We start from the raw sequence: 23171 nt of genomic DNA on the forward strand, positions 1-23171 counted from the left end.
TACGTTCACCATTTTGGTCACCTGCCCGGCGGGTCCCAACGCACCACATGGAATTAACATGGAGCATCAAAGTCAACACAACCAACCTACTACGCTACACACACACACGTATGCCAGTGGTACTCAAAGTCAGTGGGGGTCCTAGGACCCCCAGGGGTCCTCGAGAGGGTCCCCAGCGGAATGTGTTATTGTAGCATAAAAATCAGTCTAATCACGTTAACCCTCATACGTTGAATATTTGAAAATAGCCAATCTAGTGAGCTTGTGGATCTGCTATTTACAAAACATTTTGAGAGAGAAAAAGGGATACATTTTCAACATTCTAAGAACATAAATTGTATGAGGGGGGGGGGGGGTCCCTGGCACTAAAGATTTTCAGACGGGGGTCCGCGGGCCAAATACATTTTGGGGGGTCCCTGACATGATATTTAGGTTTGAGAACCACTGCACTATGCCAGTGGTTCTCAAACTGTTTCATGCGAAGGACCCCCAAAATGATACATATTTGACATGCGGACCCCCATCTCACATTTTGTGACTGTGACCTCCAGGAGCAAAGATTTGTTCGCTTTAAAGATTTGCACTAAGATTCACGATTTTTTTTTTAAATAGCAGATCTACAAGCTCATAGCGCGGCACTCGGTGCCACGCTATGAGCTTGTAGATCTGCTATTTTTGACTAGCCAAAGTATACAATAATGGTTATAGCTAAAATCTAAAATTACACAGATGAGTTCCCAGATTGAATGGGTTAATTAAAAATAAATGTCTAAAACGTTCTATAAATTTCAACAAAACAAAATGTCCTAACATGCTACTGTATGAGCGCTATGAGCTTGTAGCTCTGCTATTTTTGAAAAGCCAAAGTATAACATATGGTTACATGATTGTGATGCTAATTTAGTAACTAATTGTAACTTAATTTAGCTGGGGACCCCCGGGCACCCCCCCCGGACCCCCACTTTGAGAGCCACCGCAACATATGCAACATGCACAAACACCTACAGTATACGTGTTTTTTTCATAAGACTACTACTGGGTGCTGTCGTGGGATGTGCGGTGAACGATTTGCATAATGTAAGATAAGATGCATCATAACGACCTCGGCTTCAGTGATTGTTGTTCTCCGGTTTGGTGCAAAACTTCCTTGAGGTTGACGTTCACTTTGAGTTGACGTTGCTGCTCGCTCACTGGGAGTTAATTAAGTGTTTCAGTCGTTACGTTGTTAAAGCGATGAGCGCTCTGTTATTCATTTCTTCTCCCTCTTCTTCCTTATAACTTCCTTGAATACAGATTCTTCATCAGCCACTGTTTGTGTTTGGGCTCTTGTTTATTTAACCCTCGCAACACCAACCTCCACCACAGGCTTAATACTGCTATATCACTCCTTATAGTCCATTAAAACTGGGAACGCATCTGTGTCATTTTATAGATTTATTTGGCTGTTCAAAAATAGCAGATATACAAGCTCATAGCTATGAGCTTGTATATCTGCAACAAAGAAAAAGAATCTAGACAATTTGTGCAAATCTTTGAACATTTGTAACTCAAATCTTTGCCTCTGGGGGTCCCTGGAACAAAACATTTTGAGATGGGGGTCCGTGGGCCAAATACATAATCTAAAAATCTAAATCTAAATCCTAACAGTATGTTGCTATATCAGTGGTGCTCCAACTTTTCCATGTCAAGGACCCCTAAAAACTATATGTATTTGGCCGCAGACCCCCATCTCAAAATGTGTTGTTCCAGGGACCCCCAGAAGCACAGATCGGAGTTAAAATTGTTCGCTTTAAAAGACATTCAAAAATGTGCTAAAAATATTAGATAGTGCTGCGCTATGAGCTTGTAGATCTAATATTTTTAGCACATTTTGAGTGATGAGCTTGTATATCTGCTATTTTTTGAATAGCCAAAGAAATCTTAAAATGACACAGATGCATTCCCTGGTCTTAATGGATTAAAGCTGCAATCCAGAACCTATTTTGTATGAATAAAACACAATGGATTTAAATTCTCAGTACGCCACAACTGATTTCATTCATTTGGATTCCACAGAAGTATATTGTAGATTGGCTATTTTCAGTTATTTTTTAAGATGAAAGAGTAATTGAAGTGCTCAACTAGCAATAGAATATATTAGATTAAAGAGTTTGAATTGGTTTAGAAGCATCCTCCCCGAAAAGAAACCTAATGGTCTTGAATATTTCATAAAAAGCCAAGGTTAAAGCCTCAATCTGCAATTTCATCAACTGGAATGTAGAACGTAAGGTTTAATCTTAACTCTACATATTGTGCTAACTGTTTAGGAAACAGTGCTATTGTCGGCTCCTTTAACTCAGTTTCACAAATGGCAGATCGGGGACTTTGGCCTGACAAAAGTTTTCAGTCATGAGATCTTATCTTGCTTTATTCCATGAAAACATTATGTTAACCAGGCTTTATGGTAGAGTATAGTACAATATAACTATTATTCATTGAGGCATTTAGACCATGGTGTCTGCCACGACATCCCACTGTTTGACAAGTAGCCCTGCCTGAAGTTCACAACATCACTGGTCAACTCAGGATTCCGTGGATACTTTGGTCTCTCACACAGGAGGAGCAGGCTTCAAAGTGAAACTTCTGGATTGCAGCTTTAAAAATCGTGTTGATGACATTAAGCAACATAACACATCACTTTAAAGCCATATGAAACTTGTGGATTGCAGCTTTAAATCCTGTTGATGACATTAAGCAACATAACACATCACTTTAAAACCATATGAAACTTGTGGAATGCAGCTTTAAATCCTGTGATGACATTAAGCAACATAACACATCACTTTAAAGCCAACATTTCGTCACAGGGTTCTGGAACAGCAGCAGCCAAGAGAGGAATGCATTTTCTTTCATATCGCAGTTTGTTGATTAATAACGAGAGAAGCTGTCACTTGACCGCGACTCATTTCCACCGCTGTTCTCAAACCTCATTATTATTATTTTGTTTTGGAAGTTGTTAGAATGAGTTATTGAAACAATGCATTCAATTATAATGTGATCAAATGTATTGTGTTAGACTTTGCCGCATTGGGCTCTACACAATAACATCCCCAGTGTTCATGTATCCATTTGTAAATCTGAGAGTGTACAAATGGACAGTGGTGGAAAAAGTACTCACATTTTTTACCTAAGTGAAAGTGTCAATGCCGCAATGTAGAAATACTCTGTTACAAGTAAAAGTACAAAAGTATTGGTATCAAATGAAGTTTTCAAATGTATAAAAATCTTTTGAAAATAGCAGATCTACAAGCTCACGATGCGTGAGCTTGTAGATCAGCTATTTTCAAATGGTCATCAGTAAAAGTACAATATGCGGATCCGAGATGCAGTGGAGTAGAAGTAAAAGTATTGGAAATTGGAAATACTCAAGTAAAGTAAAATACCTCAAAATTGTACTTAAGTACAGTACTTAAGTAAATGTACTTAGTTACTTTACGCCACTGCAAATGGAACCAAATGGACCCATACAGAGTTAAATTATCAGTGAGGATTTGACAGTGTTCAACACTGATCCTAGCTTTTTTGTTTACAAGGCTGTGAAATCCAATGTTAATCAGCCTGCCTTCTCCTTCCTAATGAATGACAATACAATGTTTTCAACCAAGTTTGACAAGAAAGCCTGATTTGCCACACTGGAAAGAGAGATGGGGAGAGAGAGAAAGATTCATCCGCAGGCAACATCAAATAGAGGAGAAGAATGGAATGAAATAAAAGTGAATTATTATGGTAATGCAATCACTATTAGAAATATAACAGCTGCCTCCCATAGCAGCCATCATCTAATGGTGTGGATTTCATTCATTGAGGATAATAGGTAATGAAAGACAGGGAAATTCTCGCATAATCACATTTTAAACAGTTTTATTACAGAACACGCGTATGTAGGATCGAGCCGTGTATATGATTACGATATTATATCACAGACGAGGTTTTAATATAATCTGAATTAAAATTGATTAAAAAACAATTACAAAGGACTGTCCATGATCTGAAGATGAGAGTGGTCATAAACACAGGCTGGCATTCACAGTATATCAATAGCACCACACTGCCACCTACAGTACAAAAGTAAGCAGTGCATGTGTGCAATGCCTCCCAGACAGCAGTGAATGTAGAAGGTCTAAATCCTAACTGGTTTCTGAAAAACCTACAGTATGTCGCTATATCAGTGGTTCTCAAACGTTTTCATGTCAAGGACCCCCCCAAAATGATATGTATTTGGCCCAGAAGCAAAGATTTTAGTTAAAAATGTTCGCTTACAAAATATATATATTCAAAGATTTGCCAAAAAACAACAATATTATTTTAAATAGCAGATCTACAAGCTCATAGCGCGGCACTCGGTGCCGCGCTATTGTATATCTACTATTTTTGAATAGCCAAAGTTCCCAGTTTTAATGAGTTAAAGTCTAAAACTTTCTATACATTGTTTCTATACATGTTTTTCCAAAGAAATAATGTAATAAAAATAAAATGGAGACAATTAAAGTTTTGTGGTCAGGTGGGTGGTCCAGGTAGGCCAGTATCATACAAGATTAGAACATGCTTAAACATCTGACATTTAAGGCCTAATATCTCTACAATTGCTACAAAGTGCTACAAAACCTGTGGATATCCAGTCATTATGAACATAAACGAGAAGATGAAGGGTAAGTTTAGGTCTGATAATGATGTTCACGTCATGTATACTTAAAGGTCAAGACCACTTTGGTAGAGGTTTGGGTTGTGTAGTTACCTTGCCATGATGTAACTCCAAAGGTGGACAAGAAATCAAAAAAAATTGCTCCATTGATTAGAAAACGGTAAAACAGCTCTCAAAGTCACTCTTTTAGCACACAAACAAAACTGATTCAGACAATATAGTACATCACCTAACCCAGTACTGTTTATTCTTTTAATACAAATGTCAACTTCCTGTTGATTTTACTATTTGAAGATCCGGATCCGCATATCCAGTCCGGGATTTCTTCTTAATAAAAATAGCAAAATCAACAGGGTTTGGTGATGTTCTATATTGTCTGAATCAACTTTGTTTGCGTTCGTTTACGTGCTAAAAGAGTGAATGTGAGAGCTGTTTCACCGTACAATCAATGTAAGTCAATGAGGAGCAATTTCTAATCATTGGAGCAATTATTTATGATTTCTTGTCCACCTTTGGAGTTACATCATGGCAAGGCAACTACACAACCCAAACCTCTACCAAAGTGGTCTTGCCCTTTAACATTATTTCAGACCATTTTCCAAAGCATACTTTTTATTCTTTACTTTTTCCACATTTTGGGGGGAAAAACTTTGCCAATTTCACAGTGAGGTGCCCAGACTCTCAGGTGCCCACTGTTCCTGTATCCGTCTTGGTGGCAGAGAGAGCAGTGACAGGGACGTCTCTCCCTGACACCCCTATACAGCATGGTGTCTGAGTTATACTGTAGCCTATACTGTAGTGTAGGCCTTCTTTCTCCAGCACTTGTCCTCTCCTCCTCAGCCAGAGACAGAAGCTCCTCTGACAGTTGTGTTGGTGCATTGCTCAGCTTTCCTCACCATCTGAGATTGACAGCCTCACACCAAGCCTCAGCAGCATCCCACCTCCAGTGGTGGAAAAAGTACTCAAAGTTTTTTTTTACATAAGTACAAGTATCAATACCTCAATGTAGAAATACTCCGTTACAAGTAAACGTCTGGTATTCAGAATTTACTTTAGTAAAAGTGCAAAAGTATTGGCATCAAAATATACCAAAAGTGAAAGTACTCGTTATGCAGAATGTCCCATTTGAAGTTTTCAAAAGGCATAAAAGGCATCATGTGAAAATAGCAGATCTACAAGCTCACAACGCGTATACAGGGCTGAAGTGGTTAATGTGTTTTGTAATAATAATCCAAATCTACAAAGTAACTAGTAACTAAAGTTTTCAAATAGTAGTGGAGTAAAAGCACAATGTTTGCCTCTGAGATGCAGTGGAGTGGAAGTAAGTATTGAAAATTGGAAATACTCTAAAGTAAAAAATACCTCAAAATCGTACTTAAGTACAGTACTTAAGTAAATGTACTTTCCACCACTGCCAACCTCCAATGGCGGGTGTATGGTGGTCTTCCAGCCAGCAGCCATAGTTCTGAGTTCTTGGCCTTCTTTCATTCTAAAGCAGGGGTCGGCAACCTTTTTGATATAGTGCCTTGTTTTCATTTTCTTGATACATTACATTACATTACATTACATTACATTACAGTCATTTAGCAGATGCTTTCATCCAAAGCGACTTACAATAAGTGCATTCAACATAGGTAGGCAAGAGAACTACTAATGATGGTGGAAGAAGTAGGCCTACTCAGATATTTTACTTAAGTAAATGCCTCAATACCACAATTTAAAAATACTCTGTTACAAGTAAAAGGCCTGTGTCCAAAATGGTACTTGAGTAAAAGAACAAAAGTATTGGCATCAAAATATACTTATAGTAACAACAGTAAAAGTACTGAAATGTTTGAAAATAGCAGATCTACAAGCTCACAGCGCGTCACGATGCAACGCGTAGTGAGTTTGTAGATCTGCTATCTTCAAATAGCCTACAGTATGTATAAAATAGGGCTAAAGTGGTTAATGCATGTTTTATAATATAGTCATTTATATCTGAAAAGTAAATAGTAACTAAAGTTTTTAAATAATTCTAGTGGAGTAAAAGAACAATATTTGCCTCTGAGATGTAGTGGAGTAGAAGTAAAAGTACTGAAAACTGGAAATACTCCTGTAAAGTAAAAAAAACTCTTGAGTAAATCTACTGACAGAATGTACAGTATTATAGTTATATTTGAGTTTGTATCTGTACAGATTGACTCTCCTCTGCATAAACATACATTAGAGATCTGTTTGTGAGCCATGGTCACTGTTTTATCTACATATCCAAGGATACAGCATGTAACTGTTGAAGTACATCTCATCTACACTAGAACATCATGTCTTTCTTTATCTGTTATGACTCTCTGGCATGTCTTCTGGTCACACACTGTACTATGACCCATGTTGTTCTTAGTACAGTTTTATTTTTTTCCCCATACAACACATTTCACAAATTAAATTAAATGTATTAATTTTTAAACTTTAAGAAGTAGTGAAAATAGCAGATCTACAAGCTCACATCTGCTGGGTCCCTGGAACCATCACATGTGTCTTTTGGGTCGAGAGCTAAAAAAGTTGGAGAACCACTGGTCTGAAATTGTATAATATCTATTATTGATTATATATTTTCTGTCACCCCCCCCCCCCCCCCCACACACACACACACACACACACAGCACCACCACCAAAATGAAATTAAGAGAATTAAGATCTTGTACAAATAAGACATGGTCATGTTACTCCTGTACAGTATTATGCATTTTTTTCATTTATCATTTTTTCATTTAATAAAATAAATCAGTCCGTGGTTCTCAAACATTTAAAAAAAAAAGCAACTAAGTACATTTACTCAAGTACTGTTGCCCTGCCAAGCCAAAGTGCAGTAACTACGAAAAAATAAAATAATCACTGAAAAATGGGTTTAAAAGTGATTCAACTGGTCAGCCAAATGAGATATCGGCATATAAGTGATATTACACTAATTGTACATCTGTTCTTGCGGTAATTGTTTATCCCCCAAAATCGCAAAGGCTAATTTGACCTTTGGGATACACAAATAAGTTGGTGTGTCCAAAAACGTAGTTACTGCACTTTGGCTTGGCAGAAGTACCATTATTATGTAGTTTTACTTTATTGCAGTATTTCCGATTTCCAATACTTTTCCTACTACATCTAAGACGCAAATATTGTACTTTAACTCCACTACAATTATGTGTAAATGTTAATTACTAGCTACTTTGTAGATTTAGATTATTATTACAAAACATACATTAACCACTTCAGCCCTATTTGTACTTTGGCTATTTGAAAATAGCCGATCTACAAGCTTACAACGCGTCGCCTTGCAACTCATTGTGAACTTGTAGATCTGCTATTTTCAAAGGATTTAAAACATTTGGAAACTTGCGAAATGGGACATTCTACATAATGAGTACTTTAACTTTTAGATAAAAAAATAAGGGACGCCCAGAAAAACATCAAATGTTAAGTTTTGGCATATTATATTAACCACTTGAACCCCAGCATCCATATGCTGGGGGGAAACATTAGCCAAAAATAGCAGATCTACAACCAAAGAGAGCTTTGGTGTAGACAGAAAAAAGCGGTCCAAAGTACAGAGACAACTCAAGTCCACTTTACCAAGTGGTTTAAGTGGTTGACAGCCTGTATTATAGAGCATATTCCATGTGGAAGGTCGTGGGTTTTGAACCCTGCCGGGGACGCCAACAAGGGCATGCGGTCGCTCCCTCCCTACCCTTTCTTCTGTACTCTCCGATCTGTCCTAGTCTTCAGGTTCCAGACGGGGTCTCGAGTGATGGTGCGTCCACAGATTACTGCCAAGACGGACGCCTATCTCCTCAGACCCTAAGCCAAATACTCAGGTCTCCACCCCCCCTGGAGCCACATGGTTATGCCTCCCCCCTCAGGGCTTCGCGCGCCCTTCCTCCCCCCATCAGGGCTACGCCCTTCCTCCCCCCATCAGGGCTACGCCCTTCCTCCCCCCATCAGGGCTACGCCCTTCCTCCCCCATCAGGGCTACGCCCTTCCTCCCCCCATCAGGGCTACGCCCTTCCTCCTCGCGATGGGGCCCCCACTGGGCCCCATCCTTCATCCCTCCCCAGGGCTACGACGCCCTTCGTCCCACGCACTCATTTGCGTCCCCTTATCCAGGCTTCGCATGCCCCTTCATCCTCACCTCCCCTTCCTCTGTTCTCACTCCCTTCAGCTCACCTCACAAGTCATCCTCTCACCATCCTCACACCTTTCATCCTTCACTTACCCTCCTCACTAGATAACTCGTACCCCTCGTCTTCACTCCCTCATCCTCACCCCCTTCATCATCACCTCCCTGTCTACACATCATCGCCCCCTTCATCTCCACTCCACATCTCCACCCCTAAAGCCTCCCTTCCTCCCTACCCTCCTTCCCTTCCTTCCCTCCATCATCTAATCCATGCATAACCAATTCCTTTCCCGACAGGTCCATCTCCGTCTTTTCTAAATAAAGAATGTTAAACAATGTTTGGTTTGAAGGCGTGGTCTGTACTCGTGAACACTTGATTGCATGCTGAAAATAGCCGATCTTGACGCGCTGTGAGCTCGTAGATCTGCTGCTTTCAGAGCGTAACACCCGAGCGCAACCAAACAAAATGACTTGTCTTTTGGTTCTACTGGATCTCTTCTCCACTAGTCCCTCACTAACATTTTAGTCTAGTTTTTATTTGTTGACGAAATTGTCAATATATTTAATATTAGTGTAGTCATTGTAGCTTGGTTTTAATTTAGTTTTAATTTAGTTTTTGTCAGTAAAAAAAGGTAGTCGACAAAAAATGTCACAGTTTTAGTCGACGAAATCAACACTGGTCTGAACCCTGTCCTGGACAGGAGTCTCCAGACGTAAAAACAGATGATTATAGTATTATGTATATGAGCTGTTTGAACTTGTAAGATGTGTGTGTCATTGTTTGATTCCCAAAAGTGTGTCCCGTATCAGTTCACCTAACAAGGGACACGTCTTTTAGTTTCTAAATAAGAGACTATTCCAATCCTTACCCCATTAAAACCGGGAACGCATCTGTGTAACCACTTAAACCATTGTTTTATACTTCGGCTATTCAAAAATAGCAGATATACAAGCTCATGAGCTTGTATATCTGCTTTTTTTTTTTTGTGAAAATTTGTGCAAATCTTTGAATATACTATTATTTTTAAAGCAACACTTGTAACTCAAATCTTTGCTCCTTGGGGGGTCCCTGGAACTAAATATTTTTAGATGGGGGTCCGCGGCCAAATACTTCATTTTGGGGGTCCATGACATGAGCAAGTTTGAGAACCACTGATATAGCAACATACGTTTAAAAAAAAAACTGTTTAAAAGACATTTGAAGTTCCCGGATTGAATGGGTTAATTTTCCAGGGACAGTTGGTAACCCCATACGGTACATCTCATCTACAGTGTAGATTAGAACATCACGTTATATTGTATACTTTCATTCATACTGTATCATGCCCTGCTCTCTATCTTTATCTGTTATGACTGGCATGTCTTTTGGTCACATAATCTGACCTATATCATCTAGTATGTCAGTGATTCTCAAACATGAGACGCTTGTAACAAAGTATTTCCACGATGTGGTATTGCTACTTTCACTCAGTGGTGGAAGAAGTACTCACTAGCAATACCACAATATAAAAAATACTCCGTTACCCTGTTACGTAAACGTTCTGCATTCAAAATTCTACTTGAGTATAAAGTACAAAAGTATTGGCATCAAAATATACTCAAAGTACCAAAGTAAAAGCACAAAAAAAAGTGGTCTTTTGAAAATAGCAGATCTACAACGCGTCACAGTGCGTCCCGTCGCAACACGTTGTGAACTTTTGGATCGGCTATTTTCAATAGCTGATTCATAAAACAGGTCTTAATTGGTAAATGTATGTTTTTTTTAGTAATTATCTAAATCTGAAAAGCTACTAAAGTTTTCAAATGCATGTAATTGTAGTGAAGTGTGAATACAAAGTAGGCCTACAATCTGCCTCTGAAATGTAATGGAGTAGAACTATAAATTATCAAACAATTTAAATACTCAAGTAAAGTAAAAGTACCTTCACATTTTACTTAAGTACAGTACTTGAGTAAATCCTACTGCCTGTATCCTTGGACATGCAGTGTCCTGATAAAGCATGGTGTCACAGTTAAGCCACATGTTTATAAGTCCAGCTCCTCCTGATTGACATTCAGCTCAGAAGCCAACAGGACAAACACAAAGCTTTGAACGGTGAGTCCATTTTATGTTCAGTTTAATATGTTTTAATGTTGTTTACTTAAAGCCTAACTTTTTAAAATATATTAAATGTAATTTTGTCCAATCTGTATGGTAGAGTATGTTAATACAATATAATTTATACAATCTGTATGGTAGAGTATGTTAATACAATAATAACTTATACAATCTGTATGGTAGAGTATGTTAATACAATAATAACTTATACAATCTGTATGGTAGAGTATGTTAATACAATAATAACTTATACAATCTGTATGGTAGAGTATGTTAATACAATATAACTTATACAATCTGTATGGTAGAGTATGTTAATACAATATAACTTATACAATCTGTATGGTAGAGTATGTTAATACAATAATAACTTATACAATCTGTATGGTAGAGTATGTTAATACAATATAACTTATACAATCTGTATGGTAGAGTATGTTAATACAATATAACTTATACAATCTGTATGGTAGAGTATGTTAATACAATAATAACTTATACAATCTTAATTGGTAACATAGAGTATGTTAATACAAATATAACTTATACAATCTGTATGGTAGAGTATGTTAATACAATAATAACTTATACAATCTGTATGGTAGAGTATGTTAATACAATAATAACTTATACAATCTGTATGGTAGAGTATGTTAATACAATAATAACTTATACAATCTGTATGGTAGAGTATGTTAATACAATATAACTTATACAATCTGTATGGTAGAGTATGTTAATACAATAATAACGTATACAATCTGTATGGTAGAGTATGTTAATACAATAATAACCTATACAATCTGTATGGTAGAGTATGTTAATACAATAATAACTTATACAATCTGTATGGTAGAGTATGTTAATACAATAATAACTTATACAATCTGTATGGTAGAGTATGTTAATACAATATAACTTATACAATCTGTATGGTAGAGTATGTTAATACAATATAACTTATACAATCTGTATGGTAGAGTATGTTAATACAAGATAACTTATACAACTGGGGTGGTTATAATTTGCTCTTCTATTGAGACACCAAGATCGTGTCAAAGGTCACGTCTCACCTAGACACAGGATCCGACACAAATGTTGACCTGATGGTCAAGATTAAAAAAAAATCAAATCCGATGGAGAAGAGGAAAGTTACATAGTGTCAGCTAAGCAAACTTTAATTGATTGTATAGTTGAGCACTAATACTTTATCAAAAAAAGCAGGATCACTGTCTCAAACTGAAGGAAAAAAAAACTCTTTGATTGATTGATTTTATTAATTATATTATTGTTATGAACTTCTTTGTTCTTCATTGTTTGCTGTTTGTAGATGAAGATGTGTTTGCTGCTCCCTGTGTCCATCCTGGTTCTCCTGGCTCCACTGGTCTCTCCTCAGTATCCTCTTGACAGGCCTCCAGTTTTTTTAAGTAAGTGCTTCTCAACCGGTGTTGCCAGATCTGCTTGTTATAATTTCCCGCAAGATTTTATTTGAAAATAGCCGATCTACGAGCTCACAACGCGTCGCATCGCGACGTGTTGTGAGCTTGTAGATCTGCTATTTTTAAATAGCTGATGTATTATGTGAAAGTGCTCATGTGGCCCATAGTCACTACTTTTGGGGCGGGTTTTCCTAGACCTGGTTGCTTGTTTCTCTCACAGAATCTGGCAACACTGTTCTCAACCGGTGTGTTGGCGTGACAACCACACATTATTACGACAATATAGTATATCGTTTCTGTCGGGTGGAAACCTCATTATGTCCAAAACTGTTACCTTTGGATCCAAATTCAAAGATATAGGAACAGCAGCAGATGTGATGATGTTGTGTGACGCTTTAGTGTGATCAGATAGGGCATTAACTCATTCAGTGCCATTGACGTCACCGACGTCACGTTTTTATAAGCCCAGGGTGCCAATGACGTCGCCGACGTCATGAAAAAAAATAATAAAAAAATCTAAAAAAATATATATTTATTTATTTGTATTTATTTTTGGAAAAAAATGTTCAGAACCCAAGATATCATGATTTGAAGATTTGCTGCTCCATTCACTTTTTGTTTAACATCTTACAGAAAAAGGCTGTATCTCGCTTCCTAAGCACTTTTTTTTTACAATGTATTTTTGGCCTTGGCACAGGGGTGATATAATATAAAAAAATGTGGGCACTGAATGAGTTTTAATGTATGAAAAAACACAAAAAGTACACATTTTGGTACAAGAGGTTTCTGCCTGACGATATACAAAAGGTAGGGTTTTATTTTGACAATGGGTTATCACTGAGCCTTAATAATAAGTCATGTTCAGTACTTTTGGACGCACTCATTTCCCAACACATCCCACATATATATTCCCTAAAAATAAATATATTTTAACTACTTTCAACAATCATTATTTTTTGGCATGTCATTCTAGGTGACATTTTTTAAATGTAAAAGTATTTTATTATTATATATATATTTTTTATAACCAATCTATGTACAGTATGAGCTCACAGCGCGTTGCATTGCGACCCATTGTGAGCTTGTGTGGGTTAATGGCACAATCAATGTAAAGCGCTTTGGATAAAAGCGCTATATAAATGCACCATTTACCATTTATTTTACCATTTGTCAACAAAATGTTTTCACTATTTAATTGTGAAAGTATGAATATGATTAAAGTGGTTGATTTTTTAATGATAAATGTTTAAATGAGATTGAGAGAGGCAATTCTGTACGGATATGATCAGGAGGGTGTTGAGATTTAGTATGCCTTGGACTGGACACAAACAAACAGTTTGAAAACTATTACAGGAGGTGATTTAAAGGGTAGTTTCACCACATTGTCTTTTTATTTTGAACTCTTAACGCATGATGATTAATGAACCATCAATCTGTGGTTGGATTGATACTCTGCACAGTATCCAGCCACAAAAAAAATCACCCAATGTCTTTTTTATGCTGTGGACCTTTGAAAGTCTTTACTTTGCTGAAATTCTTCTTCCATGATTTTCTGCATGAAAAGACAAGGAGGAAATGTGGGAGGTGTGGGACCAGAACGCATATGAGGCACCCATTCAGGTAAGATGAACCCACAGTGACAGATGTACTGTTACACAATCCCATTTACACTATTTATAACACAAGTAAACATAAACGTTGGAACCTAAAAGAGACTTGTGATTTCAGGTCCTCGATGTCCCTGAAAGTATGATCCCCGATGGCCTTGGACCTTTGGACCCAGTCCCCGATGCCCCTGAAACTTTGTTCCCTGAAGCTGCCGTCCTCTCTCTAGCTGCGGTCCCCGTCCCTCAAGGTGCAGTCCCCTCTGTCCCTGAAACTTGGGTCCCCGTCCCTCAAGCTGCGGTCCTCTTTGTCCCTGAAACTTGGGTCCCCATGCCCTCTGTCCCTGAAGCTGTGGTCCCCTTGGTCCCTGAAACTTGGGTCCCCATGCCCTATGTCCCTGAAGCTGTGGTTCCCTATGTCCCTGAAGCTGTGGTCCCCGATGTCCATGAAACTGTGGTCCCTGGAACTGCTGTCCCTCTAGCAGTGGCAGCTGAACCCATGGACGCAGGTGCTGCCCTCAGACAACAACTACTGGATTTAAAAGGACTGGGTGATGACTATCATCAGGTACGGTGAACCCATAGTGACAGACTCATTGTAACTAAATTGCATTTACACTATTTGTCACAAGTAAACACAAAAGTCAGAACCTATAAGTGAACCTGGGTGAGCCTGCAGGCCAAATTAACAAAAACAACATAAACTGGGACTCACTTGTACATACACTACACAAGCAACCCCCTCCCCATGCACGCACACACACAATTTCTATTTTTCCGGGACGAGTAGACGAGTAGAACATGAGCCATACTTGCCCGAAGGCTGGGCAAGTGCTTTTACACACCTTAGTGTCACCCCCATGAATGACTATTATGTAACTACTAGTACATCAAATATATACACATGATCAGTGGTGGAAGAAGTAGGCTACTCAGATATTTTACTTAAGTAAAAGTAGCAATACCACATTATAAATATACTCTGTTACAATTAAAAGGCCTGCGTTCAAAATGTTACTTGAGTAAAAGTACAAAAGTATTGGCATCAAAATTTACTTAAAGTACCAAAAGTAAAAGTACTAAAATGTTTGAAAATAGACGATCTACAAGCTCATAACGGGTCGCTATGCGACGCGTTGTGAGCTTGTAGATCGCCTATTTTCAAAACACAAATAGCCTATATATAGAATAGGGCTAAAGTGGTTCATGTGTTTTATAATATAATGATTTATATCTGCAAAGTAACTAGTAACTAAAGTTTACATATTTTTTTGTAGTGGAGTAAAAGTACAATATTTGCCTCTGAGATGTAGTGGAGTAGAAGTAAAAGTAGTTAAATGTACTTAGTTACTTTACACCACTGCACATGAATGACCAACAACTATAAACATGGTACTGGTTAAGGTGGGTCTGTGTTGAGCCTTCATAACTCCTTCTCTTCATTGTGCTGTCAGGTTCTGTACAACACGCTGCTTCAGCTCTCATACAACATGCCACACGTGGAGGAGACGCCAGTGACCACTGAGGAGGACGAGTACAAAAAGGAAGAGGGGGAATGGCAGCAGGTTTATAGATATTACTGAATTAATTGACATAAATGTAATGTTAAACATGTTCTGTCAAGACAGCTTAAATACATTGAAATAAGCTAAGCTTCATGTTCACAGAAGATGGATTGATTTGGACTTTTTTTGTACACTTTTTTTTTATTGTGCCCCCCCCCCCACCCAAAACACACACACACGCACGCACGCACACACGCACGCACGCACGCACGCACGCACGCACGCACGCACGCACGCACGCACGCACGCACGCACGCACGCACGCACGCACGCACGCACACACACACACACACACACACACACACACACACCATGTTCATGGATTTGGGCCCTCACTAATGCTCGTTATAATGTGGTACCGTTTCTGTCTACTCAGAGGAGTGCTGTGGACGGTTCAGATGACATCATCTATGGACGATAATAGAAACTGCAGGATTTCTCTTCCTGGAAAGTTACTTAGCATGCTATAATAGAAGCCATTGTTCTCGCACTAATAATACATTAAATACAACATTTTGAACATTTCTTGTTCCAGTTCAAATACATGTTGTCATTAGTTCAATATGTACATGTTGGTTCTTGGGTGAAACATTACATTTGATGTTATTGTGCAAAAAAAAGTATATATGTAAAGGGAGCGAAAAAACACCCTGCTCTCTAGGCAAAAGGCCCCCGTTTCTGAGCTGAATACATTATATATCAATATGAGGCAACTGAAAAACAAGTATTAGATAGAGAGAGAGGATTTTTGTCCAACCAAGCAACAGCAACCAATGGGGAGTGGTGGAAAGTAACTAAGTACATGTACTCAAGTACTGTACTTAAGTCCAAATTTGAGGTACTTGTACTTTACTTGAGTATTTCCAATTTGCAATTCTTTTACTTCTACTCCACTACATCTCAGAGGAAAATATTGTACTTTTACTCCACTACAATTATTTGAAAACTTTAGTTACAAGTTAATTTGTAAATTTTGATTAGTATTACAAAACCACTTCAGCCCTATCTTAACTTTGGCAAATTTGAAAATAGCAGATCTACAAGCTCAAAACGCGTCGCTTTGTGATCTGCTATTTTCAAATACATTTGAAAACTTGTGAAATGGGACCTTCTGCATAACGAGTACTTTTACTTTTGGTACTTTAAGTACATTTTGATACCAATACTTATGTACTTTTACTCAAATATATTTTGAATTCCGGACTTTTACTTGTAACAGAGTATTTCTACATTGCAGTATCGGTACTTTCACTTTTTTTCCCAACACTGCAAATGGGCGAGAAGAGGGGCGGGACTTGACAAAGGGTCAATTATATGAAGATGAAGTTGTAAATGGGTGAAGTGCTCCTTTAACTGAATGCAACGCACCAAGACAAATGTCTTGTGTGAAACAAGTGTCTAATAAAGTTATCCTGTTTGAACATTACACTGTAAACCTATTTGAGTTGAAACATTATGTATATATCTGTATTCTCTGTCTCTATGTAATAGGCCTATACACATTTATACTATAGTAATGATCTCTTACATCAGGGGTCTTCAACAGGGGGTCCGGGACCCCTAGGGGGTCCTCAGAGTTACTACAGTGAAGTTTAGAGGTGGAAGCCCCCCCCCCCCCCCCTCATGGTGTGGGGGCGGGGCTGCGCATAATCCATTAAAACCGGGAACGCATATCTGTGTAACCATTTTAACCATTATTGTATACTTTGGCTATTCAAAAATAGCAGATATACAAGCTCATGGTGCGGCACAGAGTGCCGTGCTATGAGCGTGTAGATCTGCTTTTTTACTCAAATCTTTGCTTTACTTCTGTGGGGTCCCTGGAACAACGCATTTTGAGATGGGGGTCCGCAGCCAAATACATATCATTTTGGGTCCTTGGCATTACAAAGTTTGAGAACCACACTGCTATTTTACCATTTATTATTTTCAAAAAACTGTTAGGATTTAGAAGACATTTGTAGAACCCCCAGAAGCAAAGATTTGAGTAAAAAAATAAAATAATAATAATTTAAAATAATAGCAGATCTACAAGCTCGTAGCGCGGTACTCTGTGCTTATCTGCTATTTTTGAATAGCCAAAGTACTGTATAAGATAATGGTTAAAGTGGTTTATATCTAAAATGACAGATCCTTTCCCGGTCTTAATGGGTTAATTGAAGGAGCATTGAATCGAGCAATGTGCCGGGAAGTTGTTGACATGAATGTGTTTTTTTTTACCTAATTAAAAGTAGCAATACCACAATGTAGAAATACTCTGGTACAAAGTATAAGTAGTGCTCGCTAATGCTTAAAGTACCAAAAGTACTCATTATGCAGAATGTCCCATTTCACAAGTTTTCAAAATGTATACAAATCTTTTGAAAATAGCAGATCTGATATTTTCAAATATCCACTAGGGCTGAAGTGGTTAATGTGTTTTGGGATAATACTCTAAATATTCAAAGTAAAGTAACTAGTAACTAAAGCTGTCAAATAATTGTAGTGGAGTAAAAGTACTGAAAATAAGAAATACTCCAAGTAATAAATACCTCAAATTTGTACTTAAGTACAATACCTGAGTGAATATATACTTTCCACCACTGGCTGTCATCCACCAGATGATGAGGAGGAGACTTCCAGCAGGACAACGATCCAAAGCACATCAGAGCAAAGGAGATTCTCAACTGGTTTCAGAGAAAGAAAATCAAGGTGTCAGAATGGCTCCCTTCAATGCATGTGCTATGTGTAAATATGTATATAAATGGACCTCATGCAGCAACCGTTCTTAAGAGGACATTTCTTCTTAAACCCACTTAAGAAGTTTTTAAGAAGATTTTGGTATACTCCAATGTTTTATTAGCTGTGATCTGTTCTTAAGTAAGAACAGAATCTACGCACACTGAAGAGCACTCTTAGGGTGTCCTTTGAGTTCTTAAGTGTGACATGTTTGTGCAAAAATAATGTATTCTCGAAGAATTTCTTCAGTTCTACAGTTGCATAATATAGGATTTAAATTACAATAATATTTTTTATCATATCTTTAGAGCAGTGGTTCTCAAAGTGTGGTCTGGAGACCCCCAGGGGTCCTTGAGGGAGTTCCAGGGGGTCCACAGCAAACGTGGAATAGTTTAACCACTTTAACCCTATTTTATCCACACGTTTCCTAGGGCGTGGTGGGCATCACTTCCAGTCGATTTGATCCCTGATACCTGATCAAATCGACAGGAAGTGATGCCCACCAAGCCTAGGAAACTTGTGGATGGCCTGAAAATAGCCAATCTACAAGCTCACAACGCGTCCCATTACTGGCCATTTTGAGCTTGTAGATCGGCTATTTTCGAAACATTTTGAACATTTTTCCCTGGCAGAAAATATTTTCAGATGGGGGTCTGCAGCCAAATGCATGTCAATTTGGGGGTCCTTGACATGAAAATGTTTGAGAACAACTGCTTCAGAGTTTTCAACCAGCCTGAAATTACAACCTAACCCAAACGGACCCGGTTGAGTTGAAGCCCAAATCGAATTCACTTAAGAAAAGTAAGAGGAATCATTAGGAACTTATTGCTGCATGAGGCCCATGTTGTTGTTTTTATTCATCTTTCTCTCTCTTCCCATTGTTCCCAACTGACCCATCTTCTTCCTATCCTTTCTATTTTTATGGAAAAACTAAAACAAAGGAACTTCATGTGGCAATAATAAAGTTGATTCTGATTCTGATTCTGATTCACCTGACTTAGAATCCGATTGATCATTTGTGGAAAGAACTCACAGTAGAGGATCCCCCAGACACTCACGGTAGAGGATCCCACAGACAATCTGTGCAGAAGAATGGACCAAAATCACTGAGCAGTGTGGGCCATTTGTTTCTTCATACAAGAACCGTCTTCAAGCTGTCATTACAAACAAAAGCTTCTCCACTACATATTAACCCATTATGGCCTGAGGTTCCGATTCTATAAAATGTCTTCTAAATCCTAAAAGCTTTCTGAAAAACGTATGTTACTATATCAGTGGTTCTCAAACTTGTTCATATTAAGGACCCCCAGAAATGTATTTGGCCGCCGACTCCCATCTGAAAATGTTGTGTTCTCCCAGAAGCAAAGATTTGAGTTAAAAAATGTTCGCTATGAAAATACATTAAGATTTGCACAAATCTTCACGATTTTTCAAAAATAGCAGATATACAAGCTCATAGTGCTGCACTTGGTGCTTGTAGATCTGCTATTTTTGAATAGCCAAAGTATGAAATAATGGCTTAAGTGGTTACACAGACAGACCGCATTCCTGGTTTTAATGGTTTAATGCTGTCCACCCACACATGCACTCTGTGTTGTTCTTTGTGTTATTTAGTTTGTGTGTTTTGAGTCCTTAGTCATTGTTGTGTTATATTATGAGAGCACTGGGCCATGGAAGTCACGTTTTGTTAGATTAGATAAGAATAGAGATAATAGAGGATAAAATAGCTTGTTTACTGTTTACTCATAAGTGAATGAGTTTTGTTGTACTTTTATTTTGTGTTTTGTTAGGTTATAGTGGTTCAAAATCAAGGTTAGGTTTAGGTAGGATGATTATATTTATTTCTCTGAGTTGCTCCGAGTGTCATTTGTTTTCCTTAAGTCTCTTTAATGTCTGTATATTAAGTTTGATATAAAATGGGTTTCATTCCCATTAACTTATGTTGCCTCCGGGGACGTAACAGTCATGATCACAGTTTTAGCAGGACATCAAAGCAGAGCATATAACCAGTGGTGTAAAGTAACTAAGTACATTTACTCAAGTACTGTACTTCAGTACAATTTTGAGGTGTTTTTTAATTTACTGGAGTATTTCCAATTTTCAATACTTTTACTTCTACTCCACTACATCTCAGAGGCAAATATTGCACTTTTACTCCACTACAATTATTTGAAAACTTTAGTTACTTTGCGGATATAAATTATTAGATTATAAAACATACATCAACCACTTTAGCCCTATTTTACACATTGGCTATTTGAAAATAGGCGATCTACAAGCTCACAACGCGCCGCATCACGACGCGTTATGAGCTTGTAGATCTGCTATTTTCAAACATTTTAGTACTTATACTTTTGGTACTTTAAGTACATTTTGATGCCAATACTTTTGTACTTTTACTCAAGTAACATTTTGAATACAGGCCTTTTAGAGTATTTCTACATTGCGGTATTGCTACTTTTACTTAAGGAAAATATCTGAGTACTTTTTCCACCACTGCATGTTACTGCTGAAGTACATCTCATCCACAGTGTAGAACATCATGTTTTATTGTGTACTTCATTCATAATGGATCATTCCCTGCTCCTTTCTTTATCTGTTATGACTCACATTTCTTATGGTGACATAATGTGACCTGTATTATGTGTCAGTGGTTCTTTTCAACATTTTCTTTCAAGGACCCCTAAATGGCCGTGGACCCCCATTTGAAAAGATTTACTGCCAGGGACCCCGGAGATTAAAAAAGAAAAAATCTGATCTACAATTTCACAATGACGTGTGTGATCTTGCATATCAGCAATTTTTGAATAGACGAAAAATGTAATGTTGCTTAAGCGTTCAACCACTTGAATCCTAGCATCGCTATTCCGTGGCTAACATTTGGCGAAAATAGCAGATCTGCAAGCTCACAGCAGGTCACATTGTGACGTGCTGTGAGCTTGTAGATTGGTTATTTTTGGTGGAGATGTATAGTGTAGAGTGAAAACAGGAGGGGGCCCTTGGGAATCCGGTCAACTAAGGATTTAAGTCTTTAAACTCCTCATTTAGCTGAGGACCCCATGGAACCATACGTTAACCACTTAATCCCTGCAACACGTGAGCTTGTAGATCAAAGCTTGTTATTAAATAAGCTGGAGAGATATATGGTGTAAGAGGGACAGCCCATTCATGGTTGAAAAGATAACCTTGCCGACCGAAACCAATATGTACAATTAAATAACCCAAAATCTGATTTATCTAGGGCAGGGCTGGGCAACTTTGATGATGGAGAGGGCCACTATATTTCCACACTCACTCCAGACAGCCACATTGCATATACTGTCTCTCCGTATTTCAACTTTTTTCGCCATTCCTTGTCACACAAAAGTAGCAAAAATAGCAGATCTACTGTACATCTGCTATTTTTGTTACTTTTGAAATGGAATCCTGAAAAAAATATATATATCAGTAATCTGATATTAAACTGCGGGCCGCATTAAGTGAAGGTGGGGGCCGCATGTGGCCCCCAGGCCGCCCGCTGCCCATGTATGAGCTAGGGTAATATATGGGGTCTCGCAAGGTTCTGTACTTGGTCCAAAGCTATTCATTTTATACATAAATGATATTTGCAAAGTGTCTACCCTGTTACAATGAGTCTTTTTTGCCGACGATACCATTTAACCTGTTCTGGGGAGATTTTGGAGCAGCTCCAGAATGTGGTAGAGAGAGAATTGACAATTCTAAAGAAGTGGTTTGATATAAATAAACTATCACTGAATTTAAGTACAACTATTATGATATTTGGCTCAGGAAAAAAAATATGTAAATTAAGCAAGAAGCTGACATTAATCAATGTAAATGAATTAATCAAGCAAAAATGTAAATTCATGATTTTGATATAGAAAGATACAGTGAAAAATACAGTATATGTACTGAATATGCATGTAATAACCGTTATAATATATTTGTTTGTGTCTGTAGGCCTACTGGTAAGCATACAGATCTATGTGTGAGTCACACAATCACAGTTTTATCAGGATATTAAAGATACTACATGTAACTGTTGAAGGACATACATCTCATCTACAGTGTAGAACATCATGTTTTATTGTCTACTGTATCATTCCCGGCTCCTTTGTTTATCTGTTATGACTGGCATGTCTTCTGGTCACATAATCTGACCTAGATTCAGTGGTGGAAAAAGTATCAAATGTTTTACTTAAGTATAAGTATCAATACTGCAATGTAGAAATACTCTTACAAGTAAAAGCAAAAGTATGGAATTCTAAATGTACTTGTGTAAAAGTACAAAAGTATTGGTATCAAAATATACTTAACATTATGCAGAATGTTTCATAAGTTTTAATAAGTTTGTGTATGTATAAAGTTCTTTTGAAAATAACAGATCTACAAGCTCACAATGCGTCGCATCGCGACGCATTGTCCCCTACTTTCAAAGGATTTTTTTTCAAAATCCTTTGAAAGTAGCAGATCTACAAGCTCACAACGCGTTGGCAGATCCCATGGTGTTGTGACGCGTTGTGTATAAGTATAATGCAGGTCTTAATTGGCAAATGTATGTTTTGTAATAATAATCTGAAAAGTACGGTAACTAGTAACTAAAGTTTTCCAATAATTGTAACGGAGTAAAAAGTACAATACTTGCCTCTGAGACATGTAAAGGGGTAGAAGTATAAATGATCAAAAATGTAAAATTCTCAAGTAAAGTCGAAGTAGCTTGAAATCGTACTTGAGTAAATGTACTTAGTTACTTCAAACTACTGCTTTAACTTAACCCGTAAAACCGGCAAAGCATCTGTGTCATTTTAGATTTTAGCTATACGGTATATAACAGTTTTTTGAGAAAACTCTTGGTTTAGAACAATGGTTCTGAAAAATAGCACATATAAGCTCACAGGGTGTCACTTGGCACGAAA

At 37.8% G+C, this 23171-nt stretch overlaps 1 protein-coding gene across 1 annotated transcript in view; it reads left to right on the forward strand.

The window, feature by feature from the left end:
• The window catches only part of cdh24a (cadherin 24, type 2a), a gene marked incomplete at its 3' end in the record, with an annotated part of 105910 nt that overhangs the window by 79538 nt on the left and 3201 nt on the right, over window positions 1-23171 (forward strand). Inside the window, exons 15-17 of the mRNA XM_080430452.1 lie at window positions 13933-13988; window positions 14097-14540; window positions 15427-15537. Of these exons, the coding sequence (XP_080286578.1) occupies window positions 13933-13988; window positions 14097-14540; window positions 15427-15537 (611 nt within the window). The remainder of the gene's footprint in view (window positions 1-13932; window positions 13989-14096; window positions 14541-15426; window positions 15538-23171) is intronic.

Source organism: Gymnoscopelus braueri (assembly GCF_963280865.1).
Source record: "Gymnoscopelus braueri genome assembly, chromosome: 6".
Classification (NCBI taxonomy): domain Eukaryota; kingdom Metazoa; phylum Chordata; class Actinopteri; order Myctophiformes; family Myctophidae; genus Gymnoscopelus; species Gymnoscopelus braueri.